This window comes from Hyperolius riggenbachi, chromosome 2, assembly GCF_040937935.1.
Source record: "Hyperolius riggenbachi isolate aHypRig1 chromosome 2, aHypRig1.pri, whole genome shotgun sequence".
Classification (NCBI taxonomy): domain Eukaryota; kingdom Metazoa; phylum Chordata; class Amphibia; order Anura; family Hyperoliidae; genus Hyperolius; species Hyperolius riggenbachi.
The window spans coordinates 497,368,578-497,394,843 of NC_090647.1; the positions used below are offsets into that span (position 1 = coordinate 497,368,578).

The 26,266-nt window shown below is 46.4% G+C and overlaps 1 protein-coding gene across 2 annotated transcripts; it reads right to left on the minus strand.

The window, feature by feature from the left end:
- Positions 1 to 5,879: 5,879 nt before the first annotated feature.
- Positions 5,880 to 26,266, minus strand: LOC137544969 (uncharacterized). Of its 2 annotated transcripts, none has more exons than XR_011025954.1 (3): positions 26,139 to 26,266; positions 22,017 to 22,221; positions 5,880 to 9,302 (listed from the first exon to the last, which is right to left on the minus strand). XR_011025954.1 is itself a non-coding variant. In XM_068266069.1 (3 exons), exons 1-3 carry the CDS (start codon positions 24,206 to 24,208, stop codon positions 8,863 to 8,865), a joined length of 675 nt encoding a protein of 224 aa, XP_068122170.1. In that variant the 5' UTR covers positions 24,209 to 24,329; the 3' UTR covers positions 5,880 to 8,862. The 2 variants fall into 2 exon arrangements, 1 of the variants encoding a protein (XP_068122170.1); XM_068266069.1 differs by lacking the exon at positions 26,139 to 26,266 and adding an exon at positions 24,179 to 24,329.

Genomic DNA, 26,266 nt, shown 5'->3' on the forward strand with positions numbered 1-26,266 from the left:
CAGATATTTTGCGGCTCCTAATATTTTTTGTGTCGGCAGGGGTTGAGGTTTAGGCATTAGGCAGGTAGTGTATGGGAAGGAGTTTAGGTTTGGGCATTAGTTAACTAGTGTGTGCGGGGGGAGGGCAGGGGGGAGGAGTTTAGGTTTAGGCATTAGGTAGGAAGTGTGTGCGAGGGGAGCGGGAGAGTTTAGGTTTAGGCATTAGGCAGATAGTGTGTATGGGGGAAGTTTTGCTTTAGACATTAGGGAGGTAGTGTGTGCGGGGAAGTTTAGGTTTAGGCATAAGGTAGTTAGTGTGTGCGGGGGGTTATCACAGGCCCCCTAGTGGCCGGACCGCTCAGTGCCTTCCAATGTATTTCATCCCACAGCTGGAATTTGGCAGCAGACAGGCTAACAGGGAGGTTGCGAGTTACAGTAATACAAATTACACACTATTTCAGGTTACAAAGCTGCCACCACCTCTATATGTGGACAGTAGACCTAACTTCACTGATTCTAATACCTGTGATACCTGTGAATAAAACTAGTTAGAACACAAACTAATCTAGCTATACGAATAGTAGTAGCGACTCTCCAGAAATCTAGGATTCCTTCTGTGTGGCTGAATAGTAGGTGTAGCTGAGAAATAAATGACTTTTGGAGTCTTCTATTTATAAGTGCAATATAAATAGTTAACATATACAGAAAATCATTAAAAGTAATAAATTAGACAATGATAACCCAGTGTAAAATAAAAAGGGAAATAAATAAATGAATACTTAAGTTCAGATGAAGTGTGTCCATTTGTGGAACAAGTTAAAATCCTTTCTCTCAGACCAAAGTTCAAGCAAGATGGCCACTGGCTCAGTCCTCAGGCCAGCAGCATGCTCGTGTTGTTAACATGGAGGACTGGGGAGGAGTTCCAGTCAAGTCCTTTTCAATGACACAGGTTTTCAGGCGGGATCTCAGGGTCAGCCCCGGGCTGGACTGGGTACAGTTAACCTTTTGGGTGGAACGTTGGAGTCCACAAAAATATGACATTTTCATATTTCAGCTCACGCTTCCCGCACACATATAACAATCACAGATTCATAGTCCTCAGAATATGTCAATTCAAACTTGGATTGTGTCACATGTTCTGGCACTAAGCAGCTGAATAACTTGGTAGCTGGGTATGTCAGCGGCATAAATTTAATATTAAAATATTCAGTGGATCTGGACCGGCAGAATGATATAATTACCTATCATATAAACGGTATTCCTTAAAGAGAGTCTGAAGCGAGAATAAAACTCGCTTTTTCCCTTATATTCAGCAGGGGCATGTTTGCCCCTGCTAAAACGCCGCTATCCCGCGGCAGAACAGGGGTCCTTTACTCCCCAAATCCCCTCCGTTCTGTGCAGGGAGCGCTTCCTGCTTGAGGCAGGGCTAACGGTCGCAGCCCTGCCTCTCAGCGCGTCTATCAGCGCTGATCGCCACCTCTCCCACGCCCCTCTCAGTCTTCCTTCACTGAGAGGGGCATGGGAGAGGCGGAGATCCACTGCTGATAGACGCGCATGGGGCAGAGCTACAGCCATTAGCTCTGCCTCCAGGAGCAGCAAAATGTACGTAAGTTGGTCGTGGATTTTGCAGGGGGGGATTTGAGGGGTAAAGGACCCCCGTTCTGCCGCGGGATAGCAGCGTTTTAGCAAGGGCAAACATGCCCCTGCTGAATATAAGAGAAAAAGCGAGTTTTATTCTTGCTTCAGAGTCTCTTTAAACAAGCAAAAATCATATACTCCATGTATTCCTGATGCTGGTAGAATGGCTCCAGCATGTCTGGAAGATACCAAATCCTGATTAGGCCCCCTGCTGTGGGCTTCCTGACTTCTAAAGGTCCGTACACACGCCGGACTGCTGGCAACGTCGGGTCCGTCGTCACCTCCCGCTGGGTGGGCGTTCCAGCGACAGTCCGGCGTGTGTACAGTCTGTCTGCAGACTGAAACGGCTGTTTCTGAGCGATCCGCCCGGCGGAGAAGCAGCGGCGGGCACAGAGCAGCGGGGAGGGGGTGGCAGTTTCCCCCCCTCCCTCACCTGGGGCCCCCCCTTCCCCGCTTCCCCCTCCAAGCTAGAATGTGCAGCGGGCAACAACGTACAACCTACTATGTCTTCCTGCATGATCCCGCTCTGCCTGCGGCTGCTCTGGTCTGGTCTTCTCTGCTGTCCAATCACGCCCTCACAGGAAGTACAGTGAGAGCTGTGCGCGCCGCATGTGTCTGTGTCCCTGGACTGTCCCCAGAAGTGCTCACAATCTATTCCCTACCATAATCTAATGTTTTACCGCATGATGTATTTATATAGTGCACAATTTCTGGTATACATGCGTATGTGAGCTCAAAATGTGGGGACGATCCCGTGCCGCCGGGGGGGAATCCTGTGCCGTGGGTGGGTGGGCCCCAGGCTGGCACTTTCCCTTAGTGTCCCAGTCCGACCCTGAGTATAGTCCCCTGTATCAGAAGAAGGGAAGGTTAGTATTTGGGGCACCTCACAGCTCTGCCTCCCCCAGTTACACCCCTGCACAGGTGTATTAGACACTAACAGCCTCCCTCACTCAAAGAGGTGGCAAAAGCTCATAATTTCAGTACCACGACAAGATTAGGGATGGGAAAAGGGGGCTGCATCTCTAGACATCTCATTTTGAGTGAAGTTTTTAACTAAGAAACTGGTTGTGCTGATAAGAAAACCCCCTTATGCTTTGTGTATTTCACCTTTGCCCACTTTCCAGCAGCCTCGGTACCTTCCTGGCTCTTTTTATATTAAACGGCTCATGAAATGTAAACAAGACCAGCTAATCTGGCATATTACAAAACTGCTGCTTCACATTTGCGTAATTAAAACATGCAGGCAGGCTTGTACTGTCCCGGGGGAGCCGGGCGAAACCCCGGTGGGCCTTCTTGTAGTTTAAAAATGGCGCTGGTTCCAGTTGCCATGGCACCGGCGCCGCACTCCTTGGGCCCCTTCATTTTTCTAGTCAATTCTCTGATCAATTTTGCACAGAAGCAATCAGAAAATTGATATGAAAAACGATAGTGGATCAGATCGGACCTGTTTGAAATGATCGATTCGACCAAAAACCTGACAGAAAATTGTATGGTGTGTACCAGGCATTATATTCTGCTGCTCAATACACTGAGCATGAAAAACGGATTATTACAGCCCTAGTTCAGGCTTGTGTTTCATGTAACATATAACTTGTGGAATATATCATATATTCATATATATTTTTTATATATCAATATATTTTGCAACGCACAAACTTTTATGCATTTCATATGCAGCATCTCACGAAAGTTACTTTAATGGGACAGCAAATTTACACTGTTAAGAGGTCATTAACGATACAATCCCAGGAACGATCTATCATTTTGAGTCATCATCGTTATGGTCAATCAAAAATGAACGGTCATGCCCTAAAGTGGGCGAAAACCTGCTGAACAACTCGATCAGATTAATGGAATCAATTACTTTTTGCATCAGTCCCATCCATCTGATTGGTTAGTAGGTTTTTGGCCATCAGTGAGCACGACCGATCATTTCCGATAGATAATAACGATGATAGGAAACAATCCATCCATTGTTGGCCATATAAGCTGTACAATAACTACTTTACATTGTAACAAAGCGTCATATGACTTATATATACATTTTTTTAATGCAATATAATGCAATATCCTTGTTTGGCCTGTGTTGATTTTGATATTTTTGTCTTTGTTTACCCCTCCTGCATAAATGGCAGAATGAGTGGTTATTGTTTCTGGTGATAGTCACTTGTTGGGTGTAGGGTGATGGATTCATGTTTCCTGTAGTCCTGTCTGGTTTTGAATGTAGATTGAATGAGTATTCTTCTGCTCAGGGATTTATAATCCTTTGTTTTGCTTGATTAAAGAAGTTAAGTTTCCTTCTTTGATGATACAAGTTTGTGATATGGATCACCTTGTGTAAATAGTATTGTTGCTAATACATTATGTATAAGATATACAATGTATATATTGATTATGTATGTTTCTGCTTTTGTGATCCTTTTGATCACAAATATCATTATTATTTATTGTTTTGTATATTTTGTATATATTTTTTTCAATTAGAATCAATGTAATGCAATATCTCTGCCAATATAATGCATTGTAGTTAGTGGATGGATTTTTCGGAAAGCACTAAGGAACAGCAGAAATAATCTGTCCAAGAGGACAGTGCCACCTTGTGGTCACACTTATGTTATTGGATTCTTCTGCAGTTGGTGTAGAGCAGAGTTCCATAACCCTGTCCTCAAGGTCCAACAACAGTATATGTCTTGCAGGAAACCAGGGCTGGGTCGAGGCAGAGGCTGGAGAGGCGTGAACCTCTGGACAGTTCAGTCTACGGGCAAGATGTTTGTTCAATGCCGTTCAACAAGAAAAATTATAAATATTTGATACTTATTTCAGTAGAGGAAACTCCTTAGATAGCCCAAGGGTTCCCCAGCTCCTCTGACAGCCCACTGATCCTGTGCTGGGTCCAGCCATACTTATTCAAAACAGCAGGTGGAATCGGTGACTTCTGTACGGTAGCGTGAATGTGATTAAGTGCACCCACACTGGGCATGTGCAAGTAAGGTCCTAGCATTCCCAGTAGAGGGTTGCACTCATGTATGGTGGTAGAAATCCATGCACCTGTGCTTTGCTCTACTGTGCATGTGCTCGTCTACAGCTGCATTTTTGGGCAGAAGATGAAGGGGGACTCAGCGCTGGAGCAATTGCCTGGAAAAGGATATGGACAGTCTCTGGATTATCCAGAGGTTTCCCTCTACTGAAGGTATTTCACTTTTGTGGGGTTTTATGCTTCAGGACTACTTTAAAACAGAACTGAACTTTTGCAAAGCTCACAATGAAAAGTCTTTATTCCACAGTTGCTGATGAAATCCACTGCTCTGTGTGTCTGTGTTCTTTTACCCAGATCAAAGTCTCTAATTGGTTCTTATCAGGGTCTGTGAATAGACTGCAGGAGCACTGCCTCTCTCCCCATACAGTAAACCCTGAGGCTTAACCCCTTCAGTGCTCACTGAAAAGTGGAACAAAGTTCTAAACTTCTGTTTTTGTTAGGATTTACATAAATTGTAATAAAGAAATATTTTTGTCCATAAAGGTTATCATTCTGTGGCTAAAAGCAGAGAGGACATTCTGAGTTTAGCTTCATTTTAAGTCTAAGGTGTGGATGGGTAACAGTGTGGGAGGGATAAAATAATTATTTTGCCCCTTACAAGGCAATTTAAAGTGTCAGATGCAGTAAACTGCATAAAGTTGCCATTACTATAGTAAGTATGTTCCCACAGAAACGCTGGTGGTGATAATGGGTTAATATGCAGTGCTCCACAGGTGGTAGTAGGGATAAAATTCCCATGCGCTCCCCATGCAAGGCAACTTTACGCAGTTTACTGCATCTGGCACAAAGTCACTCAACCCCTTCCCTACCACTGCTGATACACATATCTACGCCCCTTAAAATTTTACTTGCGCACCAGGGGCGTAGATATGCGTAGATATTTACTGTTCACGGTATAAAGGAATTAAGGGTGGTGACATCTTGTGGCCAAAAACTAAAAATACACCCATATGCACTATGATATATAAAAATAAATAATTTTGCATTAATTTTTAACCCCCGACCCCATAGTCACCAAAATACGCTAGGAACTTTTTAATATTTATGTCATGAAGGTATATTACTGTTAGTTTTGCAAATAAAGGCTTGCAATTATTGATATAGTATACTATAAACAAACACAAAATGGAAAAAATACTACTTTATTTTGAAATAAAATATTATCACCATACATTGTACTAGGGACATCATGTTGCAACAAATGGACAAATAAGATGTGTGGGTTTTATCTACAATAGCACATTTTATTTCAAAACTATAATGACTGAAAACTAAGAAATAATGATTTGTTTCATTTATTTTTCTTCATCTTTTCAGAATGCATACAAAATAATTCTTAGTACCATCCAAAGAAGAAAAAAAAACAATATATAGATCATTTTGGTGTGATAAGTAACAATAAAGTTATTGGTGAATGAATAGGAGGAGCGTGATGTGAAAACTGCTCTAGTTTTTAAGTGGAAAAAACCTGTGGTTGGGAAGTAGTTATTAATTATAACTATAGCTTATTAACATTTTATATTTTTAGTTTTGTTCCCATCTGGCCTTTGCTTACACAACAGCAAACATTGTTGTAAAGAAAACTCAATGCACAGACATGAAATATAGCAATAAAATCAAATAATTGTAGAATCTGATAAAACGATAACAGTATTTATTGATGGCTTTTTAGAAGGGATCCATCTGAAAATGGCGCCTGCGAATAATGGCGCACGGTGTTGCCGCTTATCCGTTTGCCGCTTATCGCTATTTAACGTTAAAGCCTTATTGTTATTTAACGTTAAAGCCTTATTGTTATTTAGCGTTAACACACAGAACCCTCTCTGTACCTATCCCGAACCCCTAAACCCCCCCTGGTGGTGCCTAACCCTAACCACCACCCTGGTGGTGCCTAACCCTAAGACCCCCCTGATGGTGCCTAACCATAAGACCCCCCTGGTGGTGCCTAACCCTAACCACCTCCCTGGTGGTGCCTAACCCTAAGACCCCCCTGGTGGTGCCTAACCCTAACCACCCCCTGGTGGTGCTTAACCCTAAGACCCCCCTGGTGGTGCCTAACCCTAAGACCCCCGCAGTGGTGCCTAACCCTAAGACTCCACCCCAGTGGTGCCTAACCCTAACCTTGACAGTGTTACATTAAATCCATTCACCGTTTTGCAGTTAAATAACTTCTGCAGTTTGGCTTATGTAGGGCGCTATTGATAAATAACGTTACTGTGGGCAATAACGTCTGCTGTTTGGCAAATGAACGGCACTATTGATAAATAACGTTAGTGTGTGACGTTTTTCTTCTTTTTTCCCTGTGCGCCATTATTATGCAGTACTAACGATAAATAGCGATAAGCGTATCTTTTTAATGCGGCGCCATTTGTATGCATAGGCACTGTGCGCCATTATTCACTGATCCATTTTAGAAGATATCAATGTTCAGAATGAAGCTTTTCTATCACGTCTCTAACAGAACGATGTCTCGCTATAAATGTTACATAACTGAACAGCAGACACAGGACAAGCTCTGTTCAGTGTACCGTAAAAATAGACGGGGCTCTGCGTGGCCAGGATGCGACTCTGTGCAACTTCCGAGTTTTATTGCTTAGCAATACGTACAAAGCGAGTTTCAGTGACAGAAGAATCCCTCCACTACAATCTCCAGCACTCAGTACACAGTGCAGAGCCAGCCCTGTCACCGGGGACACTGTTTTGCTCCATTTATAACTACAGTACAGCCGAGACAAAACAGTTTGAAAGGCAACCCTTGGTCTTGTTCTCCAGGGGGAGTGCACTTGCTTTACACTTCCAGAGCTTTGCTGCAGGATAATTTAAATGACCAATATTTGACTGTGTAGTACCCGGCACCCATTCTCACCCTCTGCTATAAATGCCTAGGCCTAACCTCCCCACCTAATTTCCAACCCTAACCAGCTCTGTAGGTGTCTAACCTTAAAGTGAACTGAGCAGCATTTTTAACCCCCAGGGCATCGCAATTAAAAATGCATGCTAACAATGTGGCTCGTTACAAAAAAAATCCATTCTAGCTCTTCTGTTTACATTTAAATGTTTGTTAGAGGCTTTTATTGCCTTACTTCCGCAGCCTGCCGTCCACAGAAAGAGCAGCCAGATACGGACTGTTGTAATTAGCAGTAGCAATGAGCAAATAAAAGCTTTCATCAGCAGGAGGGATGGGGAGATAGGACACTGTGCTTCAAAAAATGTAGAGGAGTCACACTTGAATACATCCCCACCTTCCCCTGGATAAAGAAGGGCAGAGGGAAGGGAAGGGGGAAATGGCAGGCAGCTTCTACAGCTATTAGAAACCAGGACAAAGTGCAGAAAAAAGCTGCTTGGAATCCTTCTAAACCCCACTACCTAATGCCTAACCCCACTTTAAGTTCCTAACCTTAACCTCTGCACCTAATGCCTAACTCTAACCCCTCATTCAGTGCCTAAAAAGAACCCCACTACCTAATGCCTAACCTCACTATAAGTTTCTAACCTTAACCTCTGCACCTAATGCCTAACTCTAACCCCTCATTAAGTGCCTAAAAAGACCCCCCCCCCCACCTAATGCCTAACCCCTCTATAAGTTTCTAACCTAAATCCCTGCACCTAATGCCTATCCCTAACACCCCAGTACCGTATATACTCGAGTATAAGCCGATCCAAGTATAAGCCCAACTTTTACCTAAAAACTGGGGGAAAGTATTGACTCTAGTATATGCCAAGGGTAGGAAATGTAGTGGTCTTACGGTGTAGAAGATAGCATTGTTTGGAGAAAGTAGTTGACTTGGAGGGGGTAGAAGGTATATATGCAGTGCAAACTGCCAGATTGGAATGGTATGTGTAGTTGACATCTGTGCCCCTGACATTCTAAACTGCGTACAGGTGTCTCATAACGATTACATTTTTATAGTCACAATCTTAAAGTGCATCAAATGATTGCAAATGAAACTAATGTGGGCAGCAAAACCTTCAGAATTACTGACTCAGTATAAACATGCAGATGAAGTACTTTGCCGTGGTAATCTCCAATGGCTATTTTTAGCGTTGCGATACGATCGTTGCACTGCATCGGTTTGCCACCGCCGGTGAAATGAGCCTAAGAAAGTGTGAAACTGGCCTAAGAATGCAATGCTACATTGTAACATATATGTTATTGCTTCCCCCAAATTCACATAAAAAATATGCATTAGCATAAGCATTGAGGAATGTTAGTGGGCTGATCCAGAAGTTCCGGTGGTAGAATCAGCAGATACCACACTCGGGTTTGCGATAGTCAAAGGTACAGAGCTGTCCTTGGGATCCACCAGGCTGCGTTTGTCCTCCTTCCACATTCCCATTATGTACTGATGATAGGGATCCATGGAGTGCTCACGCTTTTTTGAGGAAATTCTGCGATACAACAGCAACGAGGTGAAAAATGCGAAGCCGCCCATCAGTAGGAGGACATATAGCAGTCTATGGGGGTCTTGGTTTACCCCTGTGTCTGTCCCGTTAGTATTGTTTCTGGCTTTACAGTTGATGCATTGCTCTTCTAAGAAGGAGGTAAAGAGTTGCTGTAGGAAAGTAATGTTGAGGTTAGAGGAATCCATGAGCACCCTGGAACCCTCTCTGGACAGTTGTTGAAGAACAAGAAAACGTGGATTCGTATCTGGGAGGCAATGAGATGAACATGTATTTTATTATACACAGGAAAGGCAAATAAAGTCATTAAAGTAAGCCTGATGTCTCTGAAAAAAAGTTAGATACTTACCTCAGAAGGGGAAAGCCTCTCTCTCGATGGTCCAGAGCTACCAAATCCCCTCCTTTCCTGCACTGATACCTCTTTTGCAATATTCAACATTAAGGACCTGTTTCCACTAGATGCAGATTGGATACAGAATGGAAGTAGAAGAACTGACTCCAATGAATGCCTATGGGAAAATCTGCATCATAAAAATTGCGTTTAGTGGAAACAAGCCAATAGGCATTCATTGGAGCCAGTTTTTCTTCATCCATTCTGCATCCAATCTGCGTCTAGTGGAAACAGGCCCTTAAAGAGACTCTGAAGCCAAATTAAAAATGGCTTTTCACCTTATATTCATCTGAGGCATGTTTGCCCCTGCTAAAATGCCGCTATCCCGCGGCAGAACGAGGGGTCTTTACCCCCTAAATCCCCCCTGCAAAATCCACGACTTTCTTGGTCGTGGATTTTGCTGCTCATGGAGGCAGAACTTTCGGCTGTAGCTCTGCTTCCATGCGCTTCTATCAGCCGGCGGATCTCCGCCTCTCCCCCGGCCCTCTCAGTGAAGGAAGACTGAGAGGGGCGGGGGAGAGGCGGAGATATGCGCTGATAGACGCGTGTAGAGGCAGAGCTGCTGCTGCAAGCTCTGCCTCTACAGGAAGTGCTCCCTGGGCACCACGGAGGGAATTTGGGGGGGTTCTGCCGCGGGATAGCGGCGTTTTAGCAGGGGCAAACATGCCTCAGATGAATATAAGGTGAAAAGCCATTTTTAATCTGGCTTCAGAGTCTCTTTAAGTGTACCTGAGCTGAAGCTCGGGTACAAAATGAGATACTTACCTAAAGAGAGGGACACCTCAGGATCCTATTGAGGCTTCTCTCAGTTCTCTGATGCCCCCTATCGCTTAGAGCTCCCCCCCCAGAAGATTAGTAAGGCATTGTTGCTAATCATATTGGGGCCACCCACCTCCTCTTCCTGCAGCGTGGCCGTGCAGTAGCTGCGCAAACCCGCCCACGCATGCACAGTAAGCCAGAGCCGCTCGTGTATGAGCAGCTCTGTGCTACTGCACGTGCGAGGCAGTTTCTGTCTTCACTCCTTTTGAAAAAAACTCAGAGGAATGCATTTTCAGCTTCACCTACTGGCAAACACATTTTTCAAACAACACCTTTTTCATCTAAAATCCCCATAACCCAGTACAATTTAAAAAACAGATTGACAGTGTTGATATGAGATGGAGCCAGCACTGACTGACACAGACACCTATCTAAAGCCTCTACTGGCTGTAGCTATGACAGTGTTATATTTCATGCCCTGAGAAACATTATGACAGAAAGATTTTTTTCAGGATGAGCAACTGAGATAATTACCTGAGAACAATTTTACTTGTTAATGAGAATGAAACTCTCAGGCTGTGAGTGGCTGTCATTCTGAGACCAGAAATGTCCGAACAAAAGATGAGAGATGATGTAATATACACACACAGCCTGGGTCCCACAAGATATTACATTCCCTAATCATATTTAGATTTTAATGGTATAGAGGTCTAGAAAAGTATAAACGTTTAGTTCAGCTGTAGCTATTTGTCCCTTCTCTCCCCCTGTACTCAGGCTCTGTGCTGCAGAAAAGCATTCAGCTACTCCACGTGGGCTCAGCTATCCTGCTGTGGCTCAGGGTTGGTGGTGGCATTGGGACAGCCCAATCCCAGCACTGATTCATGGAAACCAGAGACAGCCTGCTTCAAGGTGGTGGTAAATCCTGAAGTTAAAGGGGCACTATAGTGAATTAGTTCATTTTTATTTAATAGAAAAAGTGAAACAGGTATGTGGTAAATGTGTAAAAAAAATGGGAATCCAGTCGCTTGTGATAGTTAGCGACGGAGATGCCAATCAGCTCATTCACTTGTGGGGGACTGCCATTTTTTAAATGACTTTTCCTCCCTTCATCCCCTACTCGAGTGCAGAGGCGTCACAAGGGTTGGTGTCACCCGGTGCAGAAACTCATGGTGTCACCTCCTCTTACCCCATGAACCTCTAAACTCACTAGGTAGTAATGTTGCCTGTCATAGGGGGATGTTAAGACAATCACCATGTGGTCCTGGTGGCCTCTGAACTCTGTTATCAGCTCAACATGGAGCAGCCAGAAGGGAGAAGAGCACGAGGGAGAAGTATATCAGGCCTAAGCCTGGTTTCTATTTACATAGCCTACTCCACTCCCCCTTAGCCTGGAGCTTGGAGTCACCCTCTCTGCTGGTGACACCTGGTGCGGTCCGCACCTACCGCACCCCCCTAGTGACGCTATTGCTTGAGTGTACCATGCATGAAAGAATACCAGACATGCGCAGAACACCTGTGTGGAGGACAGGCACACAGAGACGTCCACAGAAGAGCCTGCTTGAGTATTGGGGGCTTCAGAAGCTATACTGCAAGTAAGAGCAGTGTAGCAATGTAGAGTAACTTTGGCAGTAGAACTTGGCCTCTAGAAGGTAGGCCCGTACCACCATCCTTACCACATCTTTGAAGGAAGCAAAAAGGAAGTTATAATTGTCCCCCACAAGTGAATGAGCTGATTGCTATCTCCGTTGCTAACTACCAGTCTACCACGAGCGACGGGTTGCCCACTAATTAGGTGATTATTGTGACAAGCGGCTCTGCTTATGTGTGTTTTATACATTTTTTTCTGCTTCTACTGCATACCTGTTTATTGTTTCTATTAATTTAAAATGAGCTAATTCACTGTAATGCCCCTTTAATGAGGAACTGTAACCAAGGATTGAACTTCATCCCAATCAGTAACTAATACCCTCTTTCCCTGAGAAATCTTTATCTTTTCTTGAATAGATCATCAGAAGGGTCTGTATGGCTGATATTGTGGTGAAACCCCTCCCACAGTGGGATGTCAGCACCTAGGTCCTGCCAGTTTCCTGTCTGTGAGCCTTGTTGCTTTGTGGGAAATAACAGCTGTTTCCAACTGCCAAGCAACCAGTATCTCCCTCTGCACATATGTATATCTATAAAAAAAAAAACAATTTTTTAGCCTATCGTGTTGTTAGGGGGTGTGGTTATAGATGATGGCAGTTGGTGCTGTCTGTTTTTTTCATGTCTGCCAGTAGTAAAAATGATCATGTGCAGGCTGATTGTGGATCAAAGAAATGAACAAATTACGGTACATGGCAAACATCAACAATTTCTCGATCTCTCTCCTATTTTTTAACTTCTCACTTTGCAATGTATTGATTTATTTTCTACCTTTTAACTACAGTTCCTCATTAAGCACCCTCATTGGTGATTATTACAAAGACTTTGAGGTGTGGGGTACATCTGAAGGCTAGATAGGGGAAAAAAAAAAAAAAAACTTATGCTCCAATAGCAAAAATGTAAGGAATTGCACTGTAACTTTTTCATTATCAACGTAGACATGTTGCCATTACTGACGTCCGAGTATGATAAAAATATGGTGGGTTAATCTGGTTAAATCGCAGAGGACCATACCATCTGAACAAACGTTTACATCTGGGCGGCAGGACAAACGCTTATTGTATATCTCACATCTATCTGACGTTAAACACTCCCTGCAGTATTTATGAAATATGCGCGCCGTGTGCCTCGCAGGCGGCCATATATGGCGGTTACTTGAAGCATTTAATCATTCGGGGAAATTTAAGAGCTTCTGTTTTGGAAGTGGCTATTATTAAAAGAACATTGTAAAGCCCTTTAGCTCTGAGTCCTTCTAACTGGTTTATGATGTACTTCTGATTATACATGCAGGATGCCATTACTCTCCTCTCAGGAATGCCGAAATCTGTGCAAACAGTCAAAGGTGAAGTAAAGTTAAGTTATGTAAGGGACCAAAATAGTTTGTTAAGTAGACCTGAAGTGGTTTAAAATGAACTGAAAATATCTCTAAGTACAGGCTTGCTGGTAGTATGTGCAACACCTGTTTCTTCCTCATTGTTAGGATGGTGGAGTACTCCATGTATACAAGCTCTGTGCTCCGCCCATACAGTGGTGGAGATTTTTGCTCAACAGTAAGTCAGTAGAGTTGGGCCGAACCTCCGATTTTCGGTTCGCGAACCGGGTTCGCGAACTTTCGCGAAAGGTTCGGTTCGCGTTAAAGTTCGCGAACCGCAATAGACTTCAATGAGGATGCGAACTTTGAAAAAAAAAATAATTATGCTGGCCACAAAAGTGATGGAAAAGATGTTTCAAGGGGTCTAACACCTGGAGGGGGGGATGGCGGAGTGGGATACATGCCAAAAGTCCCCGGGAAAAATCTGGATTTGACGCAAAGCAGCGTTTTAAGGGCAGAAATCACATTGAATACTAAATGACAGGCCTAAAGTGCTTTCAAACATCTTGCATGTGTATACATCAATCAGGTAGTGTAATTAAGGTACTGCTTCACACTGACACACCAAACTCATCGTGTAACGCACCGCAAACAGCTGTTTGTGTAGTGACGGCCGTGCTTTACTGGTGCGCACCATGGCGAGAGTGCAGGTTTTGGTGGCTTTACAGCCCATATGGTCACCTGGCTGATGTAGCTGAATGACAGAACAGTGACTGTCCAGCTGATCAAATTTGGTCTGACCACAATGAGGCAACGACCTTATTATCGTGGGTGTGCCCCCCGAGACACTCATCTAGGCGCCGGTCATTGCTCCATTGTGATACGCAAGCCCCTTCACCACGGCAAGGTAATGATCACGAAGGGGAATGGGCGCATGTACATGCCTTTTCTTTTGTTGTTGCAGCTGCCCGCAGTGCAGCCAGAAAAATTAGGCAGTCATGTACACGCACCCGAAAAATTATTACAGCGGCCGCTGCTAGCAGCGGCCTAAAAAATTCAGCAATCCGCCTGGAGTCCCGGACCCTGTTGGTGGTGGCGGAGAAGGTAGTCAAGCGGCCTGCAGGCAGACATGCTGTGTGGAGGGACTGGGAGCGACTTAGTCTTCTTGGGGCAGGCCAGGCAGCCAGTCACACGGCGTGCAGGCAGAGATGCTGTATGTGCGGGGACTGACTTAGTCTTGGGGCGGGCAGCAGCCCTCCGGGATCCATGCCTCATTCATTTTGATAAAGGTGAGGTACTTAACACTTTTGTGACTTAGGCGACTTCTCTTCTCTGTGACAATGCCTCCAGCTGCGCTGAAGGTCCTTTCTGAGAGGACGCTTGCGGCAGGGCAGGAGAGAAGTTGGATGGCAAATTGGGACAGCTCTGGCCACAGGTCAAGCCTGCGCACCCAGTAGTTCAAGGGTTCCTCATCGCTGTTCACAGCAGTGTCTACATCCACACTTAAGGCCAGGTAGTCGGCTACCTGCCGTTCCAGGCGTTGGTGGAGGGTGGATCCGGAAGGGCTACGGCGAGGCGTTGGACTAAAGAACGTCCGCATGTCCGACATCACCATGAGATCGCTGGAGCGTCCTGTCTTTGACTGCGTGGACACGGGAGGAGGATTAGTGGCAGTGGTACCTTGCTGGCGTTGTGCCGTCACATCACCCTTAAAGGCATTGTAAAGCATAGTTGACAGCTGGTTCTGCATGTGCTGCATCCTTTCCACCTTCTGGTGAGTTGGTAACAGGTCCGCCACTTTGTGCCTGTACCGAGGGTCTAGTAGTGTGGCCACCCAGTACAGCTCATTCCCCTTGAGGTTTTTTATACGGGGGTCCCTCAACAGGCAGGACAGCATAAAAGACGACATCTGCACAAAGTCGGATCCAGTACCCTCCATCTCCTCTTGCTCTTCCTCAGTGACGTCAGGTAAGTCAACCTCCTCCCCCCAGCCGCGAACAATACCACGGGAAGGTTGAGCAGCACAAGCCCCTTGCGATGCCTGCTGAGGTTGTTCTCCTGCCGCTGTCCCCTCCTCCTCCTCCTCCTCCTCCCCCAAAGAAACACCTTGCTCATCATCCTCTGAGTCTGATTCGTCTTCTGCACACGACTTCTCTTCTTCCTCCTCCTCCCCCCTCTGTGCTGCCGCAGGTGTTGAGGAAACAGCTGGGTCTGATGAAAATTGGTCCCATGCCTGTTCCTGCCGTAACGGTTCCTGGTCACGCTCATTCACAGCTTCATCCGCCACTCTACGCACAGCACGCTCCAAGAAGTAAGCGTAGGGAATTAAGTCGCTGATGGTGCCCTCACTGCGGCTCACCAGGTTGGTCACCTCCTCAAACGGCCGCATGAGCCTGCATGCATTCTCCATCAGTGTCCAGTTGTCGGGCCAGAACATCCCCATCTTCCCAGACTGTTTCATTCTACTGTAGTTGTAGAGGTAGTGGGTCACGGCTTTCTTCTGTTCTAGCAGGCGGGAGAACATGAGCAGGGTCGAGTTCCAGCGAGTCGGGCTATCGCAAATGAGGCGTCTCACCGGCATGTTGTTTTTCCGCTGAATTTCCGCAAAGCGTGCCATGGCTGTGTAAGACCGCCTCAAATGCCCACAGAACTTCCTGGCCTGCTTCAGGACATTCGCTAAGCCAGGGTACTTTGCCACAAATCTTTGAACCACTAGATTCATGACATGTGCCATGCAGGGTATGTGTGTCAGCTTCCCCATATGCAAAGCGGCAAGCAGATTGCTGCCGTTGTCGCACACCACGTTGCCTATCTCCAGGTGGTGCGGGGTCAGCCACTCATCCACCTGTTTCTTAAGAGCAGCCAGGAGAGCTGCTCCAGTGTGACTCTCCGCTTTGAGACAAGCCATGTCTAAGATGGCGTGACACCGTCGTACCTGGCATGCAGCATAGGCCCTGCGGAGCTGGGGCTGTGTAGCTGGAGAGGAGAACTGCCACTCAGCCAAGGAGGAGGAGGACAGCGAAGAGCATGTAGCAGGAGGAGAGGAGGTGGCAGGAGGCCTGCCTGCAAGCCGTGGAGGTGTCACAATTTGGTCCGCTGCGCCCTGCTTGCCATCGTTCACCACCAGGTTCACCCAATGGGCTGTGTAGGTAATGTAGCGGCCCTGCCCGTGCTTGGCAGACCAGGCATCCGTGGTCAGGTGTACCCTTGACCCAACGCTCTTCGCAAGAGATGACACCACTTGCCTCTCAACTTCACGGTGCAGTTGGGGTATGGCCTTTCTCGAAAAATAAGTGCGGCCTGGCATCTTCCACTGCGGTGTTCCGATGGCCACAAATTTACGGAAGGCCTCAGAGTCCACCAGCCGGTATGGTAACAGCTGCCGAGCTAACAGTTCTGCCACGCCAGCTGTCAGACGCCGGGCAAGGGGGTGACTGGCCGAAATTGGCTTCTTCCGCTCAAACATTTCCTTCACGGACACCTGACTGCTGCTGTGGGCAGAGGAGCAGGAACCGCTCAAGGGCAGAGGCGGAGTGGAGGAGGGTGCCTGTGAAGGTGGAAGGGAGAAAGCGGCAGAAGCAGATAATGCACCTGATGGAGGAGGAAGAGGAGAAGGAGGGTGGCTTTGCTTTTGTGTGCTGCTGCTGCTTTTGCTCAGGTGGCCATCCCATTGCTGTTTGTGCCTTTTCTCCAGGTGCCTTCGTAAGGCACTTGTCCCTACGTGAGTGTTGGCCTTTCCACGGCTCAATTTTTGTTGGCAGAGCGAACAGATGGCTTTGGTCCGATCTGAGGCACACACATTAAAAAATTTCCACACCGCTGAGCCACCCTGGGATGTGGGCACTATGGGGACCTCAGCAGCTGATGCTGAAGGGCAAGTTGGCTGGCTGTACATAGGTGGCAATACATGGTGCCGGACACTGCCACCAGCTGTTTCTGACGAAGAGCTGCCCCAGCTTCTTTCAGCAACTTCTCTCCTCCTCCTACTCTCTGACTCCCCCTCTGAACTGTCCCCCTCTTCATCTCCTCTATTGGGTACATACAGAGGATCCCTATCATCGTCATCATCGTAATCATCCTGCCCAGCTTCGCTTGCCTCAGACAAATCCAAACATGCACCAACATCAGTAGGTCCTTCATCCTCCTTACACGTTACATCCATAATGTTGCCGCGTAACTCAGACATATGAGCTGGTGAAAATTCATCTGGCTGTAACAACAATGGCTGTGCATCAGTGATTTCACCACTAAATAATTCTTGCGAAGTGTCAAATGCAGCGGAAGTGGTGCTAGTAGTAGCACTGGTGGCTGAGCAAGATGAGGTGTTCTGTGTCGCTAAATACTCAACCACGTCCTGACAATCTTGGGAGGTGATGGGACGTGCCTTCTTCCGAGCACTGTACTGTGGGCCAGGTCCACACGAAATTACATTTACACGACTCTGCGCAGACCTGCCGGGTGGCCTTCCTCTGGCTCTGCCACTACCTCTTCCTCTACCTGTTTTGTCCATATCGGGTATGCACGGAGTGGTATATCACACTGCGTGCACTCACGTAGGTAGGTGGGTTCACTTAACTGCACAGGTATGCGCACTGATGCGGTGGGTTCACTGAACAGAACAGGTATACAGTGGCGGGTTCACAGAACAGGTATGCAGTGGCGGGTCCACTGAACAGAACAGGTATGCAGTGGCGGGTTCACTAAACAGAACAGGTATACAGTGGCAGTTCACTAAACAGAACAGGTATGCAGTGGCGGGTCCACTGAACAGAACAGGTATGCAGTGGCGGGTTCACTTAACTGCACAGGTATGCGCACTGATGCGGTGGGTTCACTGAACAGAACAGGTATGCAGTGGCGGGTCCACTGAACAGAACAGGTATGCAGTGGCGGGTTCACTAAACAGAACAGGTATACAGTGGCGGTTCACTGAACAGAACAGGTATGCAGTGGCGGGTTCACTTAACTGCACAGGTATGCGCACTGATGCGGTGGGTTCACTGAACAGAACAGGTATGCAGTGGCGGGTTCACTAAACAGAACAGGTATGCAGTGGCGGGTCCACTGAACAGAACAGGTATGCAGTGGCGGGTTCACTTAACTGCACAGGTATGCGCACTGATGCGGTGGGTCCACTGAACAGAACAGGTATGCAGTGGCGGGTTCACTAAACAGAACAGGTATACAGTGGCGGTTCACTAAACAGAACAGGTATGCAGTGGCGGGTCCACTGAACAGAACAGGTATGCAGTGGTGGGTTCACAGCACAGGTATGCAGTGGTGGGTTCACAGCACAGGTATGCAGTGGTGGGTTCACAGCACAGGTATGCAGTGGTGGGTTCAATGAACAGGTATAAAGTGGCGGGTCCACTGAACAGAACAGGTATGCAGTGGTGGGTTCACTAAACAGAACAGGTATGCAGTGGCGGGTCCACTGAACAGAACAGGTATGCAGTGGCGGGTTCACTAAACAGAACAGGTATGCAGTGGCGGGTCCACTGAACAGAACAGGTATGCAGTGGCAGGTTCACTAAACAGAACAGGTATACAGTGGCGGTTCACTAAACAGAACAGGTATGCAGTGGCGGGTCCACTGAACAGAACAGGTATGCAGTGGTGGGTTCACTTAACTGCACAGGTATGCGCACTGATTCGGTGGGTTCACTGAACAGAACAGGTATGCAGTGGCGGGTTCACTAAACAGAACAGGTATACAGTGGCGGTTCACTAAACAGAACAGGTATGCAGTGGCGGGTCCACTGAACAGAACAGGTATGCAGTGGCGGGTTCACTTAACTGCACAGGTATGCGCACTGATGCGGTGGGTTCACTGAACAGAACAGGTATGCAGTGGCGGGTCCACTGAACAGAACAGGTATGCAGTGGCGGCTTCACTAAACAGAACAGGTATACAGTGGCGGTTCACTGAACAGAACAGGTATGCAGTGGCGGGTTCACTTAACTGCACAGGTACGCGCACTGATGCGGTGGGTTCACTGAACAGAACAGGTATGCAGTGGCGGGTTCACTAAACAGAACAGGTATGCAGTGGCGGGTCCACTGAACAGAACAGGTATGCAGTGGCGGGTTCACTTAACTGCACAGGTATGCGCACTGATGCGGTGGGTCCACTGAACAGAACAGGTATGCAGTGGCGGGTTCACTAAACAGAACAGGTATACAGTGGCGGTTCACTAAACAGAACAGGTATGCAGTGGCGGGTCCACTGAACAGAACAGGTATGCAGTGGTGGGTTCACAGCACAGGTATGCAGTGGTGGGTTCACAGCACAGGTATGCAGTGGTGGGTTCAATGAACAGGTATACAGTGGCGGGTCCACTGAACAGAACAGGTATGCAGTGGTGGGTTCACAGCACAGGTATGCAGTGGTGGGTTCACAGCACAGGTATGCAGTGGTGGGTTCACAGAACAGGTATGCAGCCAGACAGGAACAAGCTAAGCCTAACTAATCTTTCCCTGAGAGACAGTCTGCAGCAGCTCGCCCTACTCTGACTAATGCAGGCACACGAGTGGCCGTAATGGCCGCCGCTGCCTGCCTTATATAAGGGGGGGGTGGGGCTCCAGGGGCTAGTGTAGCCTAATTGGCTACACTGGGCCTGCTGACTGTGATGTAGAGGGTCAAAGTTGACCCTCCATGTGCATTATGGGGCGAACCGAACTTCCGCAAAGGTTCGCCTGCGGGACGCGAACGCGAACCACTGAAGTTCGCATGGAACCGTTCGCAGGCGAACCGTTCGGCCCAACTCTATAAGTCAGTACACTCACGTGACAAAAAGGGAGTGAGGTGGGTGGGGCTCTAAAACTCGGTGGGGAAAAAGGAGGAGGTGACTGACAGCGGATCATCTCATTTCTGTGAAGCGCTGCGCTGATCATTTGAGGCGCCATGCGTTGCTCAGTGACTCATTTGGGCAGAGCCTTTGTGACACCTATGCGTGGAACAGGAGGTGAGTGAAATTCTCTTTAGTGTAGCACAGACACCAATAAAACTTAGCATTAATATAACCCTTTATCCAAAACCCAGATTAAAACAATTGGGTGGCTTTGGACTTGGAATTAAAAATGTCCTTCGCTGTTAGTAGCAACTAGCAAGAAATAAATTTACAAAATTAACAAAAAGGATTTCCCTGTAACCATGACAGCTACACTCTCTTTAGTGTACAGCACTGCTAAGAACAACTCTAGTTACTTTCTTTGAACATGTAGGATTGATTGCGTGCATGAAAAATGGGCACCATGAAAAAAGGGCCCGATGTAACAAACGTGGAAGAGACAGCTGCGGTGAACAGCGATACCACCGCAGCTGCCTCCATCTCCCTGCCTAGCGATCTATCCGTGCCTTGGGCGTCTAGCACGCCGAGGAAGGGTTTGTCAGCAGCACATAGGGGCGCATTGTCGCGTGTGCGCGCACAGAAAGGACCTTTATGCGGGGAGGAGGCGCGTCAGCTGACCAGCCGGTCGGCTGACGTCAGAGGAGACGTTCGCCGCTCCTCATTGGTTGATGGGAGTGGGCGTGCCGGAGGGGTCTCCTCTGCTTCTTAAGCCTTGCTGAATCACTCCCAACTTGTCTGCTGTTGCGAATACTTTGTGTTAGCGCTCAGACCTTAGATAGATCCGGTGTGCTTTGATCCGGGAGGAAATCGGGGATTTCACACAGAGATAGGATTTGCTGATAGCTATAATTATAATTGAAATACTGTATATTATCTGTGTATGACTCTAGCTCGTTCTGACTACTCTTCCGCTCAGTGATTCTGTACTTCTGCCCATCTGATCTGGCTGCCGACTCTGCCTGTTAAAACCTTCTTGCGTTTGCCTTCTAATCTTGTACTGTATCTGTCTGTCTGTTGCCAACTCGATTAGTCCGACCACTCTAATCTTACCAGAGGGCCCTTGTCTCTGGTGAGGGGCTCTGTACTGTTAGTGTCCACCAGCTCCTCTGGTGCGGTATAGCTAAACCTATCAGTACTACTGTTGCACCAAGCACTATACTTGCTATCACATTAGCTGTCTGGTATACTTGTATTATTGGTGATTCTGCAGATCACCATATAATCAGGTATATATCTGTATTATAGCTGATACTGCAGATCACCTAATAATCAGAACTCTGTTACTTGCTGACACATATCGTTACACCCGACTTGATAACGAAATGGCGCCGGTTATTACCAAAATCTGATAAGATAAACATAGTTATCAAGCTTTATTCACGATAAATACCGTTGTAAAAACAGACGAGAAATAATAACGAAAATATATTAACATTACATATTGTTACGTAATTCAACAATACAGCTTAAACCAACCCTACCCTCACATAGAATCCTCCCCTGATGGTGCCTAAAACTAACCACTCCCATGGTGGTGCCTAACCCTAACCCCCCCCCAGTGGTGCCTAACCATAACCATCCCCCCTGGTAGTGCCTAAAACTAACCGCCACCCGGGTGGTGCCTAACCACTCCCCCTGGTGGTGCCTAACCCTAACCACTCCCCCTGGTGGTGCCTAACCCTAACCACTCCCTCTGCAGAAACACCCTTTTCCTAATAGAAACAATAATATCTTTATTAACGTAAAATCTGTACATATAAACAAAATAATATGACAAAAACTATAACGTTGCAAGTTTCTAAAACGATAACATACTTCAAAAACTATAATGTTCTAATGTTGTTAACGATATTTATCGCAGCGTCCATTTTTCTCCTTTTTTTTGCCGTATTAACGATAATTACATTAAAATCTCTGCCCTTTCGTCCACCCTCAGCTGGCGCTCTTTTTTTCCTGCTACCAATTGATTTAAGTTGCACTTAAAAGTGCCACTGTTGAGTTCCATACCTACTGTATTATATGAGTTCAATGAAGGGTAGGCAAAACTAAAGTTGTCTATGAAGGAGGCGTGGCCAGAGGATTGGGTGGCACCATCTGGACTGCAAGCCTTGAAGCTTCTGTGAGGCGGAGTCAGGCAGATCACTGGAGTGGGGGAGTGGATGTTCCTGTGGGTACCGGATGTGAGGGGGTTTTGGGTTAAAGCTTCATCAATCTGTTAGCAAGGGAGAGGGAGAAAAAGTTGTGAATGTGGACATTAAAAATGTCTCTCTGCAATTAATAACTGACTTATAATTGATTGGAAACACATTACAGCAAAGTTTCCCTCTAAAAATTATGATGTGCTTTTTCTGAAGGAAATGCTAATAATAGTATTACCATGATTATAGCGAAAGATATTACAATTTAGAATACATGTGCATGCATACAGTACATATAAAATGTACATTCGTCCAAGAGTAAAATGCACTATAAGGTACTTTTTTTTCTATGTCGCTGCCACTTACAGAAGTCAGTCAAATCTGACATGAAATTACAGGATTTGAACTAGCCCATCTCCTCACAGGGGATTCTCAGGTTTTTTTTTATTTTCTAAAGCACTTACTGGATGGCAGTTGCTCAGTTCCCCTGCTAAAATAGTGTGCAGACGTGTAGGCAGGCCAGCTGGCGTTTCTGTATAAATTCTTTTCAGGGAGTGCTTTTGTAAAATATAAAGGAAATACTGAGAATCCCACATGAGGAGATGGACTTTCCAAAAGCTGTACCACAGACTGTAAGTGACAGCAACATAGGAAAAAGTTATTTAAAGTGCACTTTACTTTGGGTGAACTGTACTTATTTCTATGTGTTTATAGGTATTTTAAATTTATAAAAAAAAAAATGTTTGGAATTGTGGTTACGATGACCGCAAGAAAAACATTTGTCTAAAAATTCTAAAAATATTTTCCTGAAAAGCAGTGTATTAAACTCTGCAGGATGTCTCTCAGCACCACCTGACCACCCCCCCCCCCTTTCCCCCCCAATTCACAATGACCCACTAATATCTAAGTCAGGCCAAAGTAAGAATGTTTCTGATCGCAGAAGAGGCAGCAGTAGAATGGGAACCGCGTTGTGTCACAGTCCTTTCTCAGAGGTACCCTATGGATATCCATACTTCTTGGTCATGTGACTGCTATTAACATAAGGTGAGATGCCTAAATGTTTGGCTGATTGCATCACCATGATAGCGGCCATGCAACCAGAAAACAACATTACCTGAAGACATACTGCGCACAATTAAACGTACTCATATCGTGTTTTACATATCAGTAATCATTTTTAAGAGCTGACAAATCACTTTTTGGTTGCTGCAACTTCTTTAAAGTAACCCAGAGCTGAAGAAATTAGAAAAATCAATACTTATCTGCTGCTTCCTCCAGCAGCATAAACACGTGTGAGTCCCTTGCCATCCTCCTGTTCAGCTGCGATCAGCCCCGATAACTGTCTCAGTCACGTCCAGTCTGGGTCTTCTGCGCATGGGCGGACCTCCCGCACACGTGCAGAAGACCCAGCTAGGCTGGATGTGACTGAGACAGTTATCGGGGCTGATCGCAGCTGAACGGCAGACCGCGGGAGGAGGTCGCGAGACTCACATGTTTATGCTGCTGGAGGAAGCAGCAGGTAAGTATCGATTTTTGTAATTTCTTCAGCTCAGGTACACTTTAAGGACATCTGACGTAAAAAAATTAAATCAGTTTCAATACATACCTATATAGAGGTAAGGCTGGGGAATACCATAGAGCCTCCCCAGTCCTCGCTCCGTCCCGTAGCTGTCGAGAGAGAAAGCTGTTTGACCTGCTAGGTCGAATAGCTCTTTGGCCCTGCTCATGCCGGGATCAGATTTACTACTCGCATGTCAGAATAATTCTGAAGACGAGCAGTACAGGTGAGCTCATCTCAGAGTACCCGGGGATGCGATGCGAATACTTCTGAAAACTGCAGAAGCAGTGGCGACTGGCCAGGAACTAGAGGAACGAGTAGCTTCCACCAGGAATGGCACAGGAACAACGGGATGAAGTGAGGACCAGGAAGGCTCTATGGTACCTACCTAGAGCCTAGCCTCTATATATGTATGTATAAAAACTGATTTTGTTTTAGGATTCAAATTTGCTTTAAAATGGCAAAAGACTAACCTTTAGCAATACAGCGCAAACAGTACACATAACCGAAATAGTCCATGCAAATGGGCAGCTATATGGTGGTCATCAGCTATGACAGTTGATTCAACCGTTGCAGCATGTGACTGACAGATATTTGTCAAGTCTTGACAAGTGCCTGCAAGCCACTCAAAAATGCCCTCCCAGTGATGTTTAGCTGAGGCGGCGGTACATTGGGGCATGCTGGGGCACTGCACCCTCCCCCCTCCCGATAATCACTGTGCCCCCCCCCCCTGGGTGCCCTTCCTGCTCAGTAACTTACAGTTAACTGTTTCCAGGCTTCAGCAGTGTACAGTGACACAGGATAGGGTATCTAGGCATTAAAGAGAGTCTGAAGCCATATTAAAAATGGCTTTTTAGCTTATATTCAGCAGGGGCATGTTTGCCCCTGCTAAAACGCCGCTATCCCGCAGCATAACGAGGGGTCTTTACCCCCCCAAATCCCCCCTGCAAAATCCACTACCAACTTGGTGGTGGATTTTGCTGCCCCTGTGTGCTTCCGTGTGAGGCAGGGCTATGAGCTGCAGCCCTGCCTCACACGCGTCTGTCAGCGGCGGATCTCCGCCTCTCCCTCGCCCCTCACAGTCTTCCTTCGCTGAGAGGGGCGGGGGATCTTCGTCTCTCCCCCGCCCCTCTCAGTGAAGGAAGACTGAGAGGGGCGGGGGAGAGGCAGAGATCCGCCGCTGATAGACACGTGTGAGGCAGGGCTGCAGCTCATAGCCCTGCCTCACACGGAAGCGCTCCCCGGAGGTAGCAGGGGGGATTTGAGGGGTAAAAAACCCTCGTTATGCTGCGGGATAGCGGCGTTTTAGCCATTGTCAGTCAAAAGGAATGAAGAAGGCTTACAAGTTGGAAACTTACTGTTTTTCTTTTAAACTAGCCAAGAAACAGAAGCTTGTATTTTACAAACATGAAGTTTTGAATCAGGATAATAAGCCTGGTACAAAACTTCCTGTCTGTATAATACAAGCTCTATTTACACAGTGTTTTTCTCCCTCCTGCCTCTTTCCCCTCTCCTTGCTTGTCGTGTCATCAAACACAGGCTGGGGGCTGGAATGAATTGTCTGTGATCTGTCTGCACAGGAGCAGCTTGCTAGCATGTAAGCATTAAAGCATGTCAGATAACTAGCCAAGAACATCTTGTAGGTAAATTTTCTTCCATAATAGCACCATCATTTGGATGATCTGCTATGCTCAAATGCCTCTGAGTTCTGTTTGTGATGTTTACATTTGGTTCCTATCATTGCTGATTCTAGTAGCCTTAATTTTATGACCTGAGTTAGGTAAAAAATACCTAAAGCTCACCATCCAAACCTCGATTTTGATCACCCAAATGCCCCCCCCCCCACCCCCAGCCAGCCATCGTGCCCCCCTTCCACCCAAAAAAAATGTGAAGCTGGAGCTACCACTGCTGTTTACCCATGCAGAATTCTGCCCCATCCCCCCCCCCCGACCTTTTCTACTGGTTTCATAGCTCGCTGTAAACAAACATTCCACAGAGATGCACCTGACACATCTAAAGATGTCATCACCAGTTATATATTTCAGAATCTAAATCAGGATGAGGAAAGATTTTACAATGGGCGAACACTGACTAAATAGTTTATAAATTAATATTGTACCAAAAAAACCCAATTTCTTAATGTAGTATACCATTTGCACTACTGTTCCTCTTTAAATGTTTGCATGGTTGACAACCCTGCTGCAAGACAGCTGCTATTCCAGGCTAAGGAGCAGTGCCACAGCAGTTGGTTGTTTTCACATATAAAATTACAAGACAGGAAGTTTAGTGTGCATCGGAATATACTGTATCTTCATCACTCTCATACTCTGTATTTAGATCTGAGAAAGACTTAATACTGTTTTACCCAATTCCTGACATGAAACTTGTTACTTAGGAACAATGGCTGATACCAATGAAGGATGCACAACCTACCTTGCTGCTTGCTCAGAGCTCCATCGAGTGTTCTGCAGGAGAGATACAGCCCTCATGAACAGAGTTTAATAAAGGTGTCCCATAATTTGGCTGTCATCGGGGTTCAGCTGCATGTGGCAGGCTGTGAA

Bases quoted from the DNA above. Each gene is read 5' to 3' on its own strand.
- LOC137544969 (XM_068266069.1), bottom strand. From the start codon at position 24,208: ATGTGTACTGTTTGCGCTGTATTGCTAAAG. The intron at 22,222-24,178 runs GTTAGTCTTTTG...CCTTGCTAACAG, and splicing joins TTTGCGCTGTATTGCTAAAG to ATTGATGAAGCTTTAACCCA. The intron at 9,303-22,016 runs GTATGGAACTCA...ATTGCCTCCCAG, and splicing joins GAACTCATATAATACAGTAG to ATACGAATCCACGTTTTCTT.